Source organism: Sparus aurata, chromosome 23, assembly GCF_900880675.1.
Source record: "Sparus aurata chromosome 23, fSpaAur1.1, whole genome shotgun sequence".
Classification (NCBI taxonomy): domain Eukaryota; kingdom Metazoa; phylum Chordata; class Actinopteri; order Spariformes; family Sparidae; genus Sparus; species Sparus aurata.
In genome coordinates this window covers 669,560-691,848 of record NC_044209.1, presented here as the reverse complement: position 1 = coordinate 691,848, position 22,289 = coordinate 669,560, and the positions used below count along the sequence as shown (strand labels likewise).

Sequence of the window (22,289 nt, the reverse complement as noted above, 5' to 3'; positions counted from 1 at the left end):
GTGCATATTGTACGGCTTTCTTTCTCAATAGCTGCATAATTCCTTGTGTTCTTGGAGTGCCTGTGAGTGTGTGTGAAAGTACATTAACTGATAGTTCAGGTTTTTTGGAGTGGGGTCATATAAAGTACATATCTATAGTCGGTCTATTCCCTGTTGTTGTTGCCGATCAGTGCAGCCTCAGTTTGGAGAAGTAGAGAGCTGCTCCAGCCCAGACATTCAGTTTTGTACTGCAGTGAACGGAGTCCAGATGCAAAGCGAATTTTAACCACCTAAAACAAGGCTCACCTAAAAAACTCAATATCAGTTCAAGTGTACTTTATATAGAGAAAATAAACACCGCTTTACATCGCTGTCAGACCGCCCTTTCTTTTGGCACTACATTTTCTCAACCGTAGAACCTCCATATCCCTACGCATTAGCGCAACTGGGCCTCGCACTGTATTTCGCTGCTCGCAGATCACCTGTTAATGCGTTACGCTAATAAATAAGGATATGGAGGTTCTACGGTTGAGAAAATGTAGTGCCAAAAGAAAGGGCGGTCTGACGGCGATGTAAAGCGGTGTGAATTTTCTCTATATAACGTACACTTGAACTGATATTGTTTTTTTAGGTGAGCCTTGTTTTAGGTGGTTAAAATTTGCTTTGCGTCTGGACTGAGCTGAGCCTCTGGGCTGGAGCAGCTCTCTGCTCCTTCAAACTGAGGCTGCGCTGATCGGCAATTACGGTAGGGAACAGACCGACTATAGATATGCTACTCTATATGACCCCACTTCGAAAAACCCGAACTATCCCTTTAAAAGAAGACCAGTGTGGTTGGCTTGAGGTCTGCTTGTTGTTGTTGGCACTCGATCTCATGCAATTTGTCAAACATTCTCCACTAAAAATAAGTTGGCATGAGAACATCTGTTGTATCTGCATTATTGTGCTTTTCAATGTTTTAGTCAAATAATCCATTATAAGAAAATTAATTAATGTCAATAACTGGTTGCCTTTCTCATGTTATGTTACTGTAAATAAAAGACTTTTGGTTTTTGAACTGCACGACAAATAAATAGGAAGTTTTAGGATATCTGTGCGGTTGTATTTAAAGTTATGATGGGCTTTTGCTTTTAGACTTAGACTTAGACAACTTTATTCATCCTTTTGGGAGGTTCCCTCAAGGAAATTGAAGCAAGTTTACAGTTTAGTTTACAGATATAGTGTAACCATCAGTACTGGCCACTGATCATGAACATGTAAACAATGACAGTCTGCTGATGATCATCAGTAATGGCACAATTATTTAAAAATATACAAAAGTCTAAAAAGCTCTAAAAATCCATGCACAGACAATGACACAAATACTTGCACACACACAGGCACACACACACACACACACTTTTATAACTCTTCTGCCGTTGCCTCATTGACATTACTCATTCCCCAGCCCCTGGACCTAACATTAACCATCACAACTAAATGCCTAACCTAATCCTGTCCCTCAGTTTAAACAAACTGTAACCTTACCTAACCTCTGTAGAAGTATTTCAGAGATGTGCTGTGCAGTAAAGAGATGCAAACATGTTTGAAATTGGTTGTTTGTGACCAGAGAGAACAGAGACAAAGGGCTGTTGTATTCCCTTCAGCTCAAAAGGTAGAAAACCAATTACAATGCCCTTTGCTGTCTTTGAGTGACCTACTGCAAGTTAGGCAGTGCTTGGCTTCGGCTCTTCCGTATTTAATCAGATAGAAGAAAGAGTGGTGGCTCTGTCTCTTTATCCAACTTCTGTACTTTCTGACCAGGCAGGTATACAAAATAAGGTAGTACAGTCCATAATTTGTTAGCTGTAGGGCCAGTAAAAGTCTGCCAGATGACACAAAATTAACCGCTTGGCACACTGGGGGGGCAAATGAGCTGCAAGCTCAAGCTCTGGGGGAGGAATACTGGTCCTGACATGGTCTGTCTTTTTTGCCAGAAAAGATCTATATCAAACTCAAACACACACACACACACACACACACACACACACTCTTGATGTGCCCAGGTAAAATCTTTGAATTTCTCATATTGAGGACTTAAATCTTTTCCACCTTCCTTTCTCTTCCCTTTCTTGTTTCTTTCTATTTTCTCTTTCCTGACTTGTTGCACAGAAAACTATGATCCTGTTTAAAGAACAGATTTCTTATTCAAACTTTGAACAAAGCATTTACCTATTTAAAATAGCTTTATGATTTTAAGCTACTGCTAGTGTCAGATTTAATCTCTTGCAGGACTCTAAATAATGACGTCCATCATTTATACAGTGGTATATTTTCTGTGTCTTTGCTCTCTTTCTTTTTACTTGTGTTACATCCATAGCCTCTTTCTAGAAAACCCATGTGACAGGAACCCACTGGGGATTTTTAGAAACTGTTTCAAGCGCAGCCTTGACAGTGCTGTAGGTCTCATCCAGGTTGTCGTTGATGATGCACAGGTCGAAGTAGTGACCGTAGGCCGCCTGGATTTTAGCGCTCTCATCGCACGTCCTCTGCAGCTCTTCATCCTGACACAGAAAATGTGATTTTGCTGCTTCCAAAAATTATTATGTTTTGTCTACATGTGCATGAACACACCTTAAGTGTTTCTTACCATCAGTGTCTTATCAACCACCCCCGCCTCTACAGCAGAGTGGTTCATTGCCTTGAGCACCTCGAAGTCTGGAGACTGAAGGAACACCACATAGGGCAGGAACTCAGAGGTCCTCAGCACTTTGAGAGACTAGAATCATACAATATAAACACACATACACACATGTTTGATTAGGAAGAGTGTCTTTGGTATAGATCCACCAACTGGCTGGAGATTCCTGTTGGTCAAAATGAATGACTGACTTTATACTCCTACTATACTCCTTCAATGTCACTTGATGTAAGATGCCCTTGAGCAAAGCACATGACATGCAACTGACTGAAGTGGGCTCCTCTGTGACCTTCACCCACTGACCTTCACCCACACGCACTGCATAGCTGCAGAATCTTGAGGCTGTATTATACTGGACTGTGTGTTCCCACAGAAAGCAAAACAATTAGGGATGTCAATGGTTATCTGTTAGTAAGTTACCTGCCGAGCGTGACCACCTTCTGAGGAAGCACGATGTGTCATGCTGTATATGAATGCATCTCTCTGACCCTGTATTTGCAATGATTGAAAATGATAATTTTCAAAGATGCTGTATATAAAACTGTTGGGTTGCATTACAGTGAATATGGTTTTCAAATTTTCTGGGCAGTCAGTATATGTTAATTTGAAATTTATGAAATTGCAAGTGTGAGTGGGAACCACTAAAAAAAAAAATGTCATTTAGGTTCCTTTAAGCTGCCTAATCAATATCTTTATTTTCCTAACAAATCAAATGACAATCTATAAATTGAATGGGGTCACTTCTACTACTGTATTCTACTGTATTGCTTCACTCTCACGGCTCTTTTCAGCGAAAAAGCTAAAAGAGAGCTAAAAGAGAGTTGGACTGGAGTAGCCTTAATTTTATAAGGTGAACAGAAAATTCATATTAATATCACTCTGTGTCCGTTTTTGTTGACGAAATGTCCAATGTTGTGTTTACAGAATGCATTGTTTACGGGCATGTTCATGCTACAACAGGATGTAAAAATTGCTTCTTAATTAATTTGTGTTGGTACGTAAGCTGCTGTAAGCTGGTACTGCAAAGTACCCTCAGGTACGCACCCGAGGGTTGGCGTCCAGTATGCAGACGCGTCCAGCCTCTACCACCTCATGTATGGAGCCGATCTTGATTCCGTACAGGTTGCCGTCATACTCTCCATGTTCAAGATAGCGCCCATTCTTGATGTCAGTCTCCATCTTGCTGCGGCTAGTGAAGGCATACATTCGGCTCTCACGATCGCCCTTTTTGGGCTTTCTGGAGGTGTCTGAACAGACACAAAAATAGACATTCATTAATTCCCCCTCCATTTTGTTTATTGTCAAGAAACGTTTAGTTAGTTAAAATTATTTCTGTCAGAATCTCAAGTATCATCTGTATCAGCTTGTTCCTTCTTTTAATAAAACCTACATGAGGTTGACACAAAAACCGTAACAATAACAGCTTTAATGGACTTCTTTAATATATCAGACTTCGTACATGGAATGGTGGTGCCAAAGAGAAGTGGATCCCTCAGTAAAAGCTTGTTCTTCAGTCTCCTTCGCCCCACACCCTGGGCACCAATCAAAATCAGAGTTTTTCTCTTGAAAGGTGGGACCTTTGCCACCTCCTCATAGAGCAATATTTCATGTCTGTCAAACTCTGAGAGGAAGAAAGAGAGAAAGGATTAAAGTACAAAAAGTCAAAGACAGAAACAGATGAATGAAGAAAATAAAGAAGAGTAAGAAAAAAAGGAATGAGCACTGTAAGGGTATCACTTAACAACCTAAACAATTAGCACATTTTTTAGCACAGGCATTCTTACCTGCATTTTTGGTGGTCACATACATCATTTTCTTTTTCTTCTTCACACCGACACCAGTACAAAGATTTCCTGCCACATAAATGATGCACAGCATTATTCAGGCACTGAATTCAGACTTGCAGTAGCTAAAAATAGCTCAAATCAGCTATTTAATTAGCAGCTGACTAGCATCATACTAAAATGTAATGTTATCTGCGAGAAGTAGTTCTACAGGCATGATTGTCTTTTCTGCATCAATATTTCAGGAACCCCCTTAAAGAGTAAAGCATTTTATGCTAGCTTTAATGGTATAACCATTTGCTGTAAATGATCATTGACTTGATATACACGTCTCTTACTGAAACAAAGATACATGCCGCACATATTTTCATTATCTTTCATTTTTGCATTGAGTGGGGTTTTGTCTTGAGTTTTCAGACCTAGCACACCTGTTAAACTTTTCATGTTCATGTCATATGGCTAGGTTAACATGTACGACTACAGTAGGCGAAGTGAAAGATATAGTTACAAAAACAATAGGGATGTCCCGATCACGTTTTTTTGACCCCGAGTCAGAGTCCGAAGCATCAGAATCCGATGCTTCTATAATACATGAAGAAGAGCAAAGAAACAGATCCAGGATGTCCCTTATTTTTTTTTTTATTTTATCACCTTATTTTATCATTTAACAGTTATCATAGGTGTGTTTGGCAAAGGACAAAAAAGCAGGAAAATATACGGCTCCCGTTGTTGGCTTCAGCGAAGAAAGAAATAGTTCGCCCCACACGTCCAACCTCTTGAGCATTAGAGAACTTATGTACCATTATTTTCTATATTATTATAGATTTTTTATGGAAACAGAATCTGTTTTAGAAGTCAGTGGGCCACTTGACATGGAAGCTATTGAGAAAAAAATAATAATTTCTACATATCAATATTCATATAAAATAGAGGAAGCACTAAAAAACAATAAAAAGATATGTGTCTAATTTCTCCAATTTACTAATACAATCTGATGCTGGATTGGAATCACTGGGCTACATGACATGGAAGATATCGAAAACACTGCAATTATTTTGAATTAATATATTTATGCCAAGTAATTTAATAACGGTCCCTACATCAGTTTTCAGCAATTCAGCACGAGGCTCTGGGAGGTGAGCTAACCATCCTCCTGCTGCCAACACTGTGCGAACCTCAGTAAAGTCGCGGCTGGACCCGAGTGAATTTCAGTCCCTCAACTTAAACGGTGACTTGTAGAAATTATACAAATAGCAATAATGACAATAATAATCGATTTCAAGATAACTTAGGGTGTAGTGCTTTCACTGTGCGCAACTTAAATTCGTCATTCGCCCGTGATATATAACCCACAAAAATCAGGTCTTTTTTTTGCGGCAGCGCTGAAAATCCAGCAGCAGAATGCATATAGGAGAAACACTGACACATCAGATAACTCTGATATATATTATATATATATATATATATATATATATATATATATATATATATATAGTATATTATATATACATATACATATACATATATATATATATACATATATATATATATATATATATATATATATATATATATATATATTTATATATATACATATATATATATATATATATATATATATATATATATATATATATATATATATATATATACGTGACATCCTTGATCAGGATGTAACGTCTGATTCCGATCGAGTCTGAAACCATAGCCCTATTCACACTGCCGTTTGCATGCGGGGATCCTGCGCATCCTCCGCATTATTGGTGAGCCGTCCCAGTGTGAACGAATAATCCGGAGGCGCTGAGCAGGGGTGTGTCAGTCTGACTAGTATGATAACTGCACAGGTCCTTCACTCAACTAAATACAGAGAAATGTACCACAAAGCAACGTTACAGGACCAAACAACAGTAACGTAGTAACTGTAACTGTCTTTGGCAACTTATATGAGGAAAAAAAACACAGCTGTACGTGGAGAAGTGTTGTCCTCCCGCCTGTCCTACCGACTCTTCCTCACATTTCTGCCCGAAAAACAGCGTTTGTCATCGGCAAAAAACTTTAACTCACGGAGTGTTTGTGACGAAAATAAATTACCGCGACCGTCAGCCCTCCTGACCGAGACTTCAGTGAACTGTCCTCCAGAAAACAGCCTCCCGCGAGTGAAGGAGTCAGACAGCGTCCTGTTTACTGATGGTGATTATGTAATTATGTAATTTTGCGCAAAAAACGTAACTTCGTCACTTTCCAGGATGTTTGGTGGGTCAGTATCTCAATCACTACACATTATAACAACATCCACATGATTATAAACTGTCCGGACAGGGGAAACACCGAGGTCATCAACATGACGTGTACCGTCATGCCTCTTTAGGAGCCTCAGCGCCGGCTTTCTGTGTGAATTACTGGCGGTAAGGCGGAGATGCTTCGCTCTGTGTGAATCACCATCGGCGGAGAATTGGCGAACGACCGCTCCGGAGAAAATGCGGAGACGCTGTGTAAAAAGGACTCATGTGATCGGCCCCGATTTACGATCACTTGATCGGATCGGGACATCCCTAAAAAACAACCGCAAACTGGTACTGGCAAAATAAATCCTTAGAGCTTTAATTGCAAAACCTTGGATCTTAGATCATTGATCTCCAGTCTCAACCACTCATGCCTGTTCACCAAATCTATGTTCTTGCTCCATAAATATAGTTAACATATGGATATGATTTGTATTGTGATATTAAAGATGATATAGCTTAAAAACAAGATGCTGTGATATTGTTGCACTAAGCACAGACAGAGTTTTAAAATGGAGGCGTTGTTTGAATGGAGCCATTAAAAAGATTGTTTAATGTTTAAGAAACCCTAACCCTTTTTAAAATAAATTGGTCCCACTTTATAATTAATGTTTAATCATGTAACCTTAACTGTATCACATGCAGAAAGCTTACACCTAAACTATTATGCCCACAAAAGATGATTATTCATGATCTCCATGTCACACAGTAACCGGCACACATCTTTTATAAAGGTTGCGGAAATGCTGTGTGATATCCTTAGACTCACCTTTTTGTAACTAGGAAAAATCCATAATTATCCCAAATACAATGTGTCTTTGATCTCCTGTAGCCAAGGGTAATGGAGGGCAAATATGCTTTACAGAAATAACTACCTACCTACCTACCTACCTACCTACATAACTAACTAACTAACTAACAAATAAATAAACGCGGCAGTTAGTTTTCGTCTGAATTGATGGTGCTAAACTGCGACCAATATTTGTGCTCAAATTTGCATTTTGGACCTGTAAAATGCTTTTTCATCAATCATGCATGAAATAACAAATACAAATAATAATCATCATCATCATTATGTGCTGATTCACTTTTATCCTTTCATTTTCCTTAATTAATAATTTTTCATTGATCATCATCATCTTTTCTTTGTTGTCATTGTTATGTCTTTCCAGTTACCTGCAGGAGCCAGTTCAACATCTTTCTTGACAAACGCTTTCCTTTTCTCCTCCAGCATCTGGCTGGGGATCAGCCCCGCGCTACCACCCTCCACATGGCGGGCCTGTATAACACACACACGGAATGTCTACATCGATATCAAACTCATGGTTTAATTAAATGTTGATCTAAAAAAATCTGCATTTGAACAACCTTCTGGAGCTTCACAAATGACTGAAATCGATGTACACATGCTGTTTTTGTGCTGAACTGTACCTGCCACCAATTGACGTCATCCTGGTTGACTATCTGCAGGATGTCTCCTGTCTCAAACCTTAAGCCCGCCTCCTTACAGGGAATCAAGTTGTCATTAGCTGGATCATAGTCATAGTGACACTTGAAGAAAACCTGCAGAAACAAAGACGTCGACACAGCCCTTAATCTCAATGTGGACTCTTTCTGGTTTTAGTGTCCGCGATGATGTATTTGACAATGTATGCTATTACTGAATATCATGTCTGGCCATTTCGTAATCACCAGCAACCAGAAATCCAGAAAGGTAGTATTACCATGTGTATCTACTCTGTGTTATGTGTTTGTGTCCTTTACCTGTCTTGGAGGTATGGCTTCATGGTAGCTGGGCAGTATCTTCAGAACTACACTTCCACTGGTAGCCTGCAGCTCCTCCTGCAGCACCCTAGGGTCCTGGCCCACCTCTCGTCCATTCACCTGCCAGCACATTGGACAAAAGAGTTTCTGAACTAATGCATTTAATGATCACATTCTGCAGCTTCTTGCCGAATGGAAGATGACAGGTTACCAAGATACCAAACCCCCCACGTCATCACGCAATCTGTTCCTTCTATCTTCTCGCGATTTAGGAAAAATCTGATAGCAGGTCAGTTGGCTCGCCACTGGTAGTCTCGTAATCTGAGGGTGGGTGCTTCGGTTATTTTGTCCACCAGAGACTGCGGCAAGTCGCTTGTTCTTTCAAGAATTGTCTGTTTCTTCGGACGAACAGCGGTGATCTCGCCGTTACAATTCGTACTGAATTACTGCAGACAGGTAAGTGAGCTAAGTTGCTTTAGTTGTTAGCCGTTAGCCAATGCTAAGAGCCGGCGGCTCGCTGGGCTCATATTTGTTTTGAACAGTGGTGTTTTCGCCGCATGTTATGTTGCACGCTACATTGCTTGACTCTCTGTTTTCGGTGGGTTGTAGAAGCAGTAAGCATACCATTAGGCTGGACAGTCAGGAATCTTACTTTAAGTTGTCGGGCAGTGCTGAGTGCACTGACTCGTTGAAATATATATATTTATTTTTTTTATTTATCTGTCCATGCCACACTGAAACCAGCAATTCGGATGGCTTTGGCACGCCTTGGGCTGGATGACGCTCCCGTCACAGCAGCTCCATCAAGTGCTTTTTTTAGGCAGGCGCCACAGCCTGCAGCCTTTTATAGTCCCGCCTTCGAAACCCTATATTGAGGAGCTCCAGCGCTGCTGGGCAGATCCGAAACTGTTGTCTCATCACACCAGTGATGGAAGGAATTTGGCGGCCATGCAGGAGGCAGGCAGCTATGGGTTGGATCGTATGGCTCCAGTCGATCCTACCATTGCCTCTTTGATAGTCTCACCCAATGAGGCTCTCAGACCTGATGCACGCTGTCCCTGTCCTCAGTGCCGGCTGACCGATGATCTCCTGGTTAGGGCTTATAATATAGCAGCATGCATGGGCCGGATTGGTAACTCCCTTTTCCACCTTCTCCTGGGCCTGTCTCAGGTCCTGCAGGAATCTGGTGTGGACTCCTCTGCCAAGACCCTCAGTGATGCATCCCTTCAGACCTTTGCATTCATGTCTAGGGAGCTCAGAAGATTGATGTCAAAAGTGACACTGGCATGCCACCAAGTCTGGCTGGCACAGTCCTCTCTATCAGAAGGGTGTCGCTGTACTCTCTGTTCTCTTCCTGTGGTTCCAGGTCACATGTTTGGGCCAGCTGCTCAGCAGGCGCTAGAGCGCAGTGCCCAAGTGGACCAGGCCAGGCAGCGGTTTGCCGACCTGCGTCGAGGCTCGGCTCAGGCCCCAAGGCAGATGGGTCTCTTGCCAGCTGGTCCCAACCGCTCTCATCCACCTGCTCACCCAGGTGCACAGCCAAGGTCCTCTCACCATTCGGGGCATTATGATCAGCGCCGGTGGATTTCCTCCCGGCCGTTTTTTCAAGTGCCAAGAGGACCAGCCCCCAGTGGTCGCCCCCCCAAAGGCTCCAGGGGGCGGGGGGGTCGGACCTGAGGCTCAAAGGGCCGGTGTCGGGCACTTCACTCAGCAGCACATCTGCTTCTGGGAGAGGGGATACCACAGACCCTTGGGTGGTATCCACGCTGTCCAAGGGATACACACTGCAGTTCCGACGCCGGCCACCGACTTTCTGTGGGGTCAAAATGTCTGTGGTCAGAGATCCCGCAAAATCCCTCGCCCTCAGCAGGGAGCTGGCATCCCTCTTGGACAAGGACGCCATCGAGCCTGTCGAAGGGCATATACGGCTCAATGGGTTTTATTCAGTGTATCTTTTAATTCCGAAGAAGGACGTCGGCTTCCGCCTGATCCTGGATCAGCAGGGGCTGAACAGGTTTTTAAAGGTCCTGCCATTCCGCATGTTGCGGATGGCAGACGTTCTCCAGTCAGTGGCACAGGGGGCCTAGTTTGTGTCAATAGACCTCAAAGATGCCTATTTTCATGTGCATTTTGCTCCACATCACAGGCAGTTCCTGCGATTCGCATTTCAGGGCCGGGCCTATCAATTCAAGGTGATGCCCTTCGGTCTCTCACTGGCCCCTCGCATATTTTCGAGGTGTGTGGCAGCGGCACTTGCCCCCATACAAGCCAGGGGTTTGACGGTCTTGCCATATCTGGACGATTGGCTAATTGTCTCCCCAACGGCGGAGCAGGCAGTCAGAGACACTGCTGTGCTCCTTGGGCATGTGAACCAGCTGGGCCTCACAGTCAATTACTCAAAGAGCATTCTTACACCTGGTCAGAAGGTAAATTACCTGGGCATGACTCTCGACTCGCTGTTAATGAGAGCCTTCCTTTCTCGGAAAAGGGTGGAGAACATTCTGCAACTCATAGGTTGCTCCGAGAAAGACAGAGTATTGAGATACGGCCTCTTTCTCAAACTGCTGGGTATGCTGACGGCAGCATCCATGGTGATCCCCATGGGTCTCCTTTCCTTACGGCCCCTTCAAATCTGGGTCAACTCACTTCACTTGGATCCCAAGTGGCACAGACGCAGGAACGTCAGGGTATCCAGCCCTTGCTGTCAAGCCCTGAAGCCTTGGAGGAGGAGGGGGTACCTGGTCGGGGGGGTTCCCTTACGAGTGATCCCTGCCCGCCGAGAGGTTGTGGAGACGGATGCCTCTCTACTAGGTTGGGGTGCAGTCTGGCAGCACAGGACCATCAAGGGCAGATGGAGCGCACAGCACAGGTGGGAACATATAAATGTACTTGAGCTAAGAGCAATTTTTCTCGCACTGTAGCATTTTCTCCCAGTATTGCAGGGGTGGCATGTTCTCGCAAAGACAGCACCTCGGCAGTATACCGCATAAATCATCAGGGTGGGACCAGGTCCAAGCTGGGTCTGTGGGTGTCAGAGCAGCTCCTTACGTGGGCATTTCCCTACTTCCTAAGCCTCAGGGCAGTACACCTCCCAGGAGAAATGATTTGGAGCCGATATGGCAGAGCAGAGGTGGACGTTTTTGCCTCAGAAACATCCACAAATTGTCCCCGCTGGTACTCACTGATGGAGGGGACCAGCCCTCTGGGACAGGATGCCTTGGCTCATGCTTAGCCAGCCTGCCTTCTATATGCCTTTCCTCCAATTCTGCTCATTCGCTGGAATGAGTGCAACGGAACAGCCACAGACTGCTACTGGTGGCCCCCAACTGGCCAGGGTGGAAATGGTTTCCGGTGCTGCTGAAACTACTCCAGGGGGAGCCATGGCGCCTCCCAAGGAGACCGGACCTTCTCCCTCAGCTTGAGGGACGCGTATGGCATCCGAATACGGATCGCCTTCAGCTTTGGATCTGGCCATTGGGAGCCAGGAACCACTCCTGGCACCCTGTGACCAGTCAGTAATCGATACGGTGTTAAGTTCTAGGGCTCCCTCCACTAGGTCGCTCTATGCTAATCGGTGGAAGCTTATCTCCCAGTGGTGCCAGACACAGGGTGAAGTGCCGGAGACCTACTCAGTGGCCATCATTCTGCGTTTCCTGCAGTCGTTATTGGACGCAGGCAGATGTGCATCAACCCTAAAGGTGTATGCAGCGGCCATTTCGGCAGGGCATGCCAGAGTGAACAACCAGACAGTGGGGTCACACTATCTGGTTAGTAAGTTTTTGAAGGGTGCACAGAGGCGTAGGCCATTGAGTGTCACTGTAGTGCCATCATGGGACTTGACATTGGTTTTGAGGTCAGTGTGTCGGCCCCCGGTTCGAACCCATAGGGGAGGCAGAACTCAGGTGGCTGTCTGCAAAGACTGCATTTCTGCTGGCAATCACATCTGCAAAGCGAGTGGGTGAACTCCAAGCTCTGTCAGTGAGCCAGATGTGTATGTGTTGGTATCCGGATGGTTCTAGGGGTTACTCTCCTACCCAATCCCTCCTTCCTGCCAAAGAGGGGGCCTTCCTCACATGTAAACCAGGCAATTGAGTTGGCAGCATTCAGTCCACCAAGCTCATCGCAGGAAGTAACAGAGCTGTCAGAGCAGCTTTGCCCTGTTTGGACTCAAGGCGTATGTGGCTGCTACAGCCCCTCTTCGTAAATCCGACGAACTGTTTGTTTGTTATGGGGGTTGTGGGAAATGTCAACCTCTGTCAAAACAGAGGCTTTCTAAGTGGGTTGTCGAGGTGATTTTACATGCTTATAGGTCACAGGGCCTACCAGCGCCTAGTAACGTGCGGTGCCACTCTACTCGGAGTGTGTCCACATCATGGGCAGCCTTGAAGGGGGTCTCTCTGCAGGACATCTGTGCTGCAGCGACCTGGGAATCCTCATGTACCTTTGCGTGCTATTATCGCGTCAGTGTGGCTGCCCAACCTGCTGTGGGGACAGCTGTCCTGTCAACAGCCTCTATGCCTTAATATGGTGAGCATTCCTCGTGACCTTGTCGGCATTAGTCATCCAGTGCTGAAGCACTGCCCTCTGGCGGTCACGAAGAATGAAATAGAACGAGAGTTACGAATGTAACTACGGTTCTATAAATTCTGGATTACCACCAGAGCTGTCTGTCACTCGGAATCTGGGCGAGAAGATTCTGTAGGAACTGATTGCGTGATGACGTGGGGGTTTTATACTGGGGCTTCCGCCCTACGTCATCGCAGGGTTTCCCCTACATGTAATTGATTGTGGCGCCACACCTTAAAAATTCAGGCATAAATAAATCCAGTGTTAATAATAATACAATATTTTACCGTGGTCTTCCACCACAGTCTTTGACGTTAACTAGCATGTTGGATATTTAGCTTGATAATTAGCTAGAGGATTAAAATGGTCACTTAGAGCAGAGTCCTGCACGGGTCTTATTTTGCAAACCCGCCTGTACCCGCCCATATTTAAAACCGCATCTGACCCGTTTTCCGACAGTAGCACATATTACATTCCGTACACGAGCCGACCCGCTATAAATTGATACCGACGCCCGAAGGAAAATTGGACGGACGCAATTTTTAAAAGTGAAAGTAAGACAGCGTGGGGAATGGGAGTTCTGGGGGGTGCGCAAGCATGCATGAATGAGCTCATATGAAATATAAATGCTTATCATTTGTGTCGCTAATAATGACTGATGATAAGTGATGCCTTGAAAATGGCAATCGTAAAACCCAACCCGCCACTCCAGGCGTCCGACCCGATCCCCATCTGTGTCCGACACAGTACATTAATTTTCACCTGTGCAGGACTCTGACTTAGATAACTCCTCTCTTGAAACAAATAATAAAAATAGTATTTCTTTAAAATAGTAGATGAATCTTCATTCCAAGCCCATGCAGGGGAGTTCATGATGGCTGTGTGAGAGCATTATAACCAGAGAAAATAAATGAAATTCCCTAAGTAGCCTATGACATAAGTATAAATATTACAGTATGATGACCCAAACCCAAAGAATTTTAACTTCTGCCTTCCTTAACCTCTTGTCCATTCACCTGCCAGCACATTGGACAAAAGACTTTCTGAACTAATGCATTTAATGAACACAGTTTGATTGGCTGAAATTGGCATTGCTGACTCTGCTCTAACCTGGTTCACATCATACCTGACAAATCGCACATTTCAGGTCACACTGAATGGCTCCTATTCCAAACGTTACCTTCTGGAAATTGGTGTCCCTCAAGGCTCAATATTAGGACTGCTTCTGTTTTCACTATACACTAGATCAATAGGCTCTGCAATTACATCCCATGGATGCTCCTGCAACTGTTATGCTGACGACACCCAACTGTTTCGCCCTATTCTCCCATCCTCCTCCAACACCCATGTTGTGACGCGCATCGCAGAATTTTTAGCAGACATAACCGCCTGGACAGCTGCGCATCACCTCAAACTCAACCTTAGTAAAACTAAATTCCTCTTCATCCTGGGGAAAGACTACCCCTGCATGGACCTGTCAGTCACTGTCGAGGATGACACAGTATCGCCTTCATCGGCGGCGAGGAACCTGGGCGTAAACCTCGATGATGGACTGTCCTGCGCCCAAACATCACTGCTGTGGCCTGATCCTGCAGATTTGCCCTCTACAGCATCCGCAGGATCTGGTCTTGCCTCAGAAAAGACACAGCGCAACTCCTGGTCCAAGCGCTGGTCCTCTCCCGACTGGACTACTGCAACTCCATGGCTGGACTCACAGGTATCCAGGACGCTGCAGTGCGCCTCGTTTACGATCTTACCAAATTCTGCCATGCGACCCCCCTCCTCCATGACATCCACTGGCTTCCTGTTGTGGCCCGCAGCCGATTCAAGACGATGGTGCTGGCCTTCAAGACCATCAGTAGAACTGCACCCGTCTACCTCCAAACACTGGTCACACCACATGCCCCAGCGAGAGCACTTTGCTCATCTACATCAGTTGGCCGACTGGTACCGCCATCGCTGAGAGCTAACAAGCCCGCTCAGCGAAGTCGCGACTCTTCTCTGTTTTGTGACCTCAGTGGTGGACCAAACTCCCGACCAATGTCAGGAGAGCAGAGTCACTCTCCATCTTCCGCAAAAGACTCAAGACTCAAGACTCATTTCTTCAGACTTCACCTCGACCCTGCATAGCATGACTTCCTCCGGACCCTCCCCCATTGTATGCACTTGTATTTTCGTATCGTTAGCACTTCTATCATAGCACTTATGCACTTCTTTGACAAATAGCAGTTACCATCCTCAGATGAGGCCTTGACAATTGTTTCTATATTTCGTATTTGCTCCATTGACGGTGTGGTATGTTGTGGCAATGTTGTTACAATTAATCAATTTATTGCTGCACCTCTAAATGGAGGGGGGCGGCCAAGCTCAGCGGGTAGAGCAGGTCGACTAGTGATCGAAAGGTTGCTGGTTTAAATCCCTGCTTCTCTGACCTGAGCTGCATGTCATAGTGTCCTTGAGCAAGATACTGAACCCCAAATTGCTCTTGAGGGCCCTGAGCTGGTGACTTGTCCAGGGTGTACCCTGCCTTCGCCCGGAGACAGCTGGGATTGGCTCCAGCAACAAACCCCGCGACCCCTTGAAAAAGGGATTAAGCGGTTACAGACCATGACATGACCTCTAAATGTAAGAGAAAGAGGGGGTGACAAGCAGCAAAAGGCTCCAGGCTGGGAGTCATACCTGGGGCTGCTGCAGCGCGGTCAAGGCCTTCGTACCAACTGAGCTAATGCGCGCCCCTTGTACCTGATACTTAATGGTCTACCTTACCTCTTTGATGATATCTCCAATGTGCAGCAGTCCTTGCTGGTCTATCATCCCTCCATGGAGTATGCGGGCTACAGTCAGCTCACCACCCTCCACCTTGAATGTCACACCCTTTAACACAATTCAAATATATGTGTATATGGCCTTATATCATCACCTTATAATATAACCTTCTGTCATGTACTGTTTTATGAGAAGCACAGCATTCAGATACAAGGAACTGGTTCTCTGGTTTTTATTCCAATGTCAATTTTCACTATATTTTGAATCATTTAGCTGTAACTGAGTGTCTTTATAACAAACATTAAGCTTGAAGCAGAAAAAGTTCAAATCAACACTCAGCTGTTACCTACCAGATGCTCTCCCGCCCCTTTGCGTATGCCCACCATGCGGATTGCGTCAGGTGGTGGGTACAGGTTGGGTTTGTGACCATCCTCTTGCTCAGTATTCACAAACTCACATGGGCTGGGGGTACCGCTATCACACGCCTGGGATGCCACTGAATCGTGAGTCTCCAGCAGAGACTGACAAGTCAAAAAGGTAAAAAGTCAGTGTTAACCATAAAATGTCAAAATGTGTAACACTATTTCCCCCTTTTATCAAATTCTAATTCCATGTTTTAACTAATGTCTGAAGTTTAAATTGTCTGATTTTACCTGTTTGCAAAGGTTTTTGCAATTTAAAATTGAACTAAGTTAAAAGTATTTTTGAAACATCTGTATTTTTCACTGCTTTACAGGTAAAAGCTCGGTTCTACACCTGGAAATGAGGCTGTGTGAGTATTCGGGAGAGCTCAGCTGCAGTGTTGGAGTGGTGTGTAAAGGGGTCCAGGTCTCTGAGGATTTCCTGCAGGAGCTCCACGTTGTTCTCCCTCACTGGTGACAGCCTTGGCTCCTTCAGGCTCTCCTCCTGCTCCTAACACACAAGACACATACATAGACACATTACAAAAGGAGATGCACAGACACAACAACATGATAGAGATGCATATTATAAAGTGTGTGCTTTATAAGCTGCGTTATGGCACAAGCTGCGTTCAGCAGACACTGCTCCTGACAGAACAGCTATCACAAACGGTTTATTCAGAGATACTCAACATTGGTTCCACATCCGCAGCAGGAAAAATGAGTTTAGTCATCGGACAGCCATCGGACATCTGGATCTTAAAATCAGCAGTGAGAAGCTGAGTAATTGTCTTGTTTTTAGCCTGATAGCTAACTAGCCAACCAGTAATAGACGCTAACATCGCCGCAACCTTACGCTGTCTCCACCTGCGCTACCACCACTACAATCCGGGAAGTAACCAACCCCGCTTGCCGAAGGCTGACCCACCTCAACAGGCCCAGTATTTGGGCTTGTGTCAGTAAGTCCCATTTCCCTGTTGGACCCACTGTATGCATCATAACAACTCTGCTTCTCCGCTGTGGGCTCCCGTTTTGGAGCCCTTGCGAGTAAGTCTCGCCCCATGCTCTCTGCCTGCTGCCTGCTTACTTCAATAAGACAACTACTTTTACCCCTGTTGCGATTCCTTTTACTGGCCACAGTTGTTTCTTTTATCAGCGAACCCTACTGGTCCATGTAAAGAAATGCCTCCACTCACCTCACCATCCGGATGCGACAGCTTTCTCCACCTGACCCAGAAAATCTTGGAGCTGGAAGGAAGAATATCCGTCCTGTACCAAATCAAGGATGATGAACACCTCCTCGACTCACTGGTCACCATAGGCCCCACTGTCACCTCCTCAACTGCCAGTGAAATGGACTCCACTGTCCCCTGCCTGGATCTCTCTGCCGCACAGCCCCCTAACCACTGGTTCAAACTAGGAGCTAAGCCCAAGGCTCCGGCTAGCTCCACACCCAGCCAGATGGAGCTGTGGACCACGGCCCACAGAGGTAATCACGGCGGGAAGCTACTATCTCGCCTTCATCCTCCCCAGGCCCTCAAACCAACAAACTCCATTCTTCCTGTCAACACTCTCTACAATGGTCCAGGTAAGCGTGGACCAATTAAGAATCCAAATGCACAATGCCAAAGTGCTGTGGGACCATCAAGCAAAACCCAGCGGTCTCCTGGGGGGTCACTTGAATATCCTGAGTTTTGTTTCTAGAAAGTGATGAGATAAAACACATTCTAGCGGACTCTACATATTCCTGGCTATATTGCTTTTAGGAAAGATAGAGCTGTTGGCAGAGGTGGGGGGTTACTGTTATACATCAAAGAGCATATATCATTCAAAGAGGTTCAATTCTCAGTTGAGAATGAGCTAGAGCAGGGGTGTCAAATGTACGGCCCGCGGGCCGGAACCGGCCCGCCAGGGGGTTCAGTCCAGCCCATGGGATAAATCTGCATTATTGAAAAAAATAAGAATAAACTTCATTTTCTTTAAAATCTGCAGTTCCTATATTGTCCGCTAGTGGCGCTGTGTTTTAGTCAGTTCTATTGCTTTACCCGCTTTTTCTGTTGACCCTGGCACCCTCTTCAGTGAAATGTCTTTGTCAAAAAAGAGAAAAGTGGACACAGAGTGTCGGATTTTTCAAGAAAAATGGACCTCTTCCTATATGTTCACGGAGGTGAATGGGAAACCCGTGTGCCTGGTGTGCATGCAGCAAGTTTCGGTGCTTAAGGAATACAATATTTGGCGCCACTATGAAACTCAGCATGGTGAAAAATACAACAGCTTGCACGGAGAACTGAGAAAACAGAAGGTAAATGAATTGTTGGCGGGTCTGAGGAAACAGCAATCTGTTTTCACCCGGAGCCGAGAGGTCAGTGATGCTGCGGTGAAAGCCAGCTACGTAATTGCAAGCCAAATAGCATTAGCCTCAAAGCCATACTGTGAGGGGGATTTCGTCAAAAACTGTATGCTGAAGGCTGCCGAAATTGTGTGTCCTGAGAAGCGACAAGCTTTTGCCAATATTAGCTTGACGAGAAATACCGTGGCAGACAGGATTTCGGAACTATCGGCAGATTTGGACAGCCAACTAAAACGTAAAACGGAGTCATTTCTGGCATTTTCTGTTGCAATTGATGAGAGTACTGATATTACGGACGTCGCTCAACTGGCCATATTCATTCGTGGAGTTGACGAAACTTTGACTGTCACAGAGGAGTTTCTCGAGTTGGTGCCTATGACCGACACCACAACAGCTGAGGTCAATTTCCGCTCCGTCGTTGGAGCGCTGGACAGAGTCGGGGCGGACTGGTCCCGCGCCGTAAGCCTGGCTACTGATGGTGCACCGTCAATGATCGGGAAAAAGGCAGGTGTTGTGACAAAGTTCAGAGAGAAAGTACAAGCCGCAAATGGAGGGGATGATTTTTGGACATTTCATTGCATTTTGCATCAGGAGGCATTATGTTGCAAGGCGTAAAAAATGGATCACGTCATGGAGGTGGTTGTCCGAACTGTTAATTTCATCCAAGCCAGAGGTCTCAATCATCGTCAGTTTGACAGCCTTCTCAGTGACTGTAAAGGCAGGAACACACCGGCCCAACCGTTGGACGTCTGAAGCGTTTGGAGAGGCTCGGACGAGGTCGGGAGCAAATATGTTTGGTGTGTTCAGCTGCGTCGGAAGCTTTCGGAGCCGCGCGGACGTTGTCGGATCCGACTGAGCATGCGAAGTCTGAGGAGGAGGGCTGTCGGACGTCTGAGCCATTGGATTCTCTGATTGGTTGTGTGCCAGCTGAATAGCCGCTTTGTTTTTCTATGCACTCCGTTCCGTCATTCCCCGTTTTCATGTTTTGCAGTACTGGCACAGACTAGTTGTTCTGTCCGTTCAGGACGAATTAATTCTTGTTCGTCTGGTAATGCCTCGCTGCATGTTTAGTATGCAGCTGTTTTTATCGGAAATAGTTAAGTTTCGTTTTGATCGAAAGTAAAGAGAGTTGCGTGCATAAAGTTCTCGTTTACAACTCACAACACAAGCGCCACCCGCTTATTGCATCTCGCGCAAGCGCAGAACGTACACGCTACTGTGGAGTAGGCAGCACGTCGAAGCGGTGTGTTCAATGCAACTTTTCTGCCGAACAGGTCAGACAAGAGGCAACGGAGTGGTCGGAGAGTGGTCGGATAAGGCAGTTGGACGTCTGGGCGGTGTGTGGGGGCCTTAACATTACCCATGGTCTGCCATACCACACTGAAGTAAGATGGTTAACCCTTTAGGCGCCAGAGTCGCAAATTTGCGACACACCGCGGTACTGAACTAAACAGCTGTTTTCTCCCAATAGAGTGTTACATGTCGTTCATACTCCCCACCACTAGTTGGCAGACATCCTATACTTAGACCTTAGCTCATAAAAACGTCTTGCTTCAATGCAAAATGTTCGAGGAAGTCCCATGCAAACTGTGGGGTGAGAGAGCGGAGACAGTGCGCCAGGAAGCCATTTTGCTGAAGGGGTACTGCTGGATTCAGAAGTTATTGAGACGAAATAAACGACAATGGCATGCAAAAAGTTGAAGTGATTGAGCTCCTATTCGGTGATTCTGATTCTGAAGTGGAAAATCTAGCTTTGGGAGATGACAGTCGGTTGATTAGTGAGCTTGCTAGTCGCGGTGCGTCTTTGCATAGCAATGGTGGTGCCGCGCAGAGCGAGGAAAACGCACAAGCACTAACACACGATCCTTTGCCCAATAGGTGGGAATGGAAATGATACACGAACTCGTAGTATCAGTAGGGAAGCGAATGGATGTGGTAGAAGTAGCGGTGGTGGTGAGAATAGCGCTGGGTGTCAGCGTTAGTGTTCACTCTTTCCACCGCGACGGTCACGTAGCCTCCATCCGCGGCAGCGGTGCAGCTATGCGACGCAGCAGTGTTCACAAAGCACACACGAGTCCAGATCTTCTCACAACACTAGAGGAGATAGCAGGGGGAGTCGTGGGCGAAGTGTTCGTAGAAAGGCTGATGGGTGTCGTAGGGGCAACAGGGGAAGGCAGAACAGGGCTGGAAATGATGATGATGATAATGGTAATGGTGGCTGGGCTTACTTGAGAGATGAAGTATATGGATAAAGCCCTTTGATGAGCAAATTGGATATCGTGGTGACAGAAAGCTAAGCAATGATTCAAGGTCTATAGTTTTTTTGTCCCTCTTTCTGACTGATGATTTCTGGTATCTTATAACAATGGAGACAATCCTCATCAGTATTTAGGCTGACATGAACTAATTCCAAGTTCACGGTTTCATGAATGGTATGATGTAAATGTAAATATATATATATATATATATATATATATATATATATATATATATATATATATATAATTAGTTCTTATTGTCTCTATGCCTTGCAATGAGAGGCTCCACACTCTACAAATATCACAAACTTTTATCTGGATAGATAGGCACAGATAAGGCCTCTGCAGCTAAAAGACGCCTACTGTTATTATTATCATATAATAATAATAATAATAATAATAATAAAGAAGAGAAGAGAAAACAAGAAAAAGGGAAGAAAAAAAGTGTCCTCCAATGGGGGGGATGGTGGGTAAAAAAAACCGCATACTGTTTACATGAGTTTTGTGGTGTACTAATAGTTCTAGTTTACGACTGTTGGCTTACAATTTACTTTTTCCCTGTTCATTTGATGTGTGGACAACATAACAAATGGATGGAGGGGATGAATCTGATGAAATAAGTTCAACTCTCTTTCAAAATACCAGTTATTTCATGGAAATTACATAATCCAATATGGCCGCCACCATATGACGTCATAATATGCAAATTAGATGGGAAAAATTACTCCCTTCATAAACTTTAGGTCATTCTCAATATTTGTCTCATTTACACTTTGTCTCTATCTCAAACTACATTCAAGCCAGAGCCTTCTGAAATTTAGATGTCAAAATCTAGTATTTTTTAAAATAAAACCCGGCGCCTAAAGGGTTAAGCAGATGTGCTGTGCTGAAGCGCTTCTTTGATCTCCGTGTGGAAATCGGACAATTCATGGAGAAAAAAGGAAAACCTGTTAAGGAATTACAGTGCCCACTTTGGCTGCAGGACCTTGCATTTATGGTTGATATTACAGAGCACTTGAATAATCTGAACAAAATGTTGCAAGGACGCAAAAAAATTGTAACACAGTATTATGACAGCATACGTGCATTCAAGTTAAAGCTCGCGTTATGGGAGACGCAGATGGCAAGCGGTGACCCTGCTCATTTTCCCTGTCTCAGAGATGTGTGCGCAGCAAGCGTTAATCCTGACGTGAAACAGTACAAAGACAAGATTTCAGGGTTGCTGAGGGAGTTTGAGAAATGATTTCAGGTCTTTCGCGAACTCGAGACAGAATTCGCAGTTTTTCGCTCACCATTCACAGTCAGAGCTTCTGATGTGCCCGTTGACATGCAACTTGAAATCATTGATTTGCAGTGTGATGTAGAATTGAAGGACAAATTTGCTTCTGTGGGCTTGGACACATTTTACAAGTATCTCCAACCAGGCTATCCTAAATTGACAGCACTGGCTGCAAAAATG

General features: G+C 45.0%; 1 protein-coding gene across 3 annotated transcripts in view; it reads right to left on the bottom strand.

The window, feature by feature from the left end:
• Positions 1–1,107: 1,107 nt before the first annotated feature.
• The window catches only part of LOC115575585 (MAGUK p55 subfamily member 2-like), a 37,967-nt gene continuing 16,785 nt past the window's right edge, over positions 1,108–22,289 (bottom strand). For all 3 annotated transcript variants that reach the window (XM_030407779.1, XM_030407781.1, XM_030407780.1), the window contains 11 exons: positions 16,578–16,733; positions 16,172–16,342; positions 15,822–15,929; positions 8,490–8,609; positions 8,157–8,288; positions 7,902–8,004; positions 4,444–4,512; positions 4,119–4,280; positions 3,704–3,906; positions 2,609–2,737; positions 1,108–2,522 (listed from right to left, as the gene is read on the bottom strand). In XM_030407779.1, the coding sequence (XP_030263639.1) occupies positions 2,346–2,522; positions 2,609–2,737; positions 3,704–3,906; positions 4,119–4,280; positions 4,444–4,512; positions 7,902–8,004; positions 8,157–8,288; positions 8,490–8,609; positions 15,822–15,929; positions 16,172–16,342; positions 16,578–16,733 (1,530 nt within the window). In that variant the 3' untranslated portion in view covers positions 1,108–2,345. The remainder of the gene's footprint in view (positions 2,523–2,608; positions 2,738–3,703; positions 3,907–4,118; positions 4,281–4,443; positions 4,513–7,901; positions 8,005–8,156; positions 8,289–8,489; positions 8,610–15,821; positions 15,930–16,171; positions 16,343–16,577; positions 16,734–22,289) is intronic.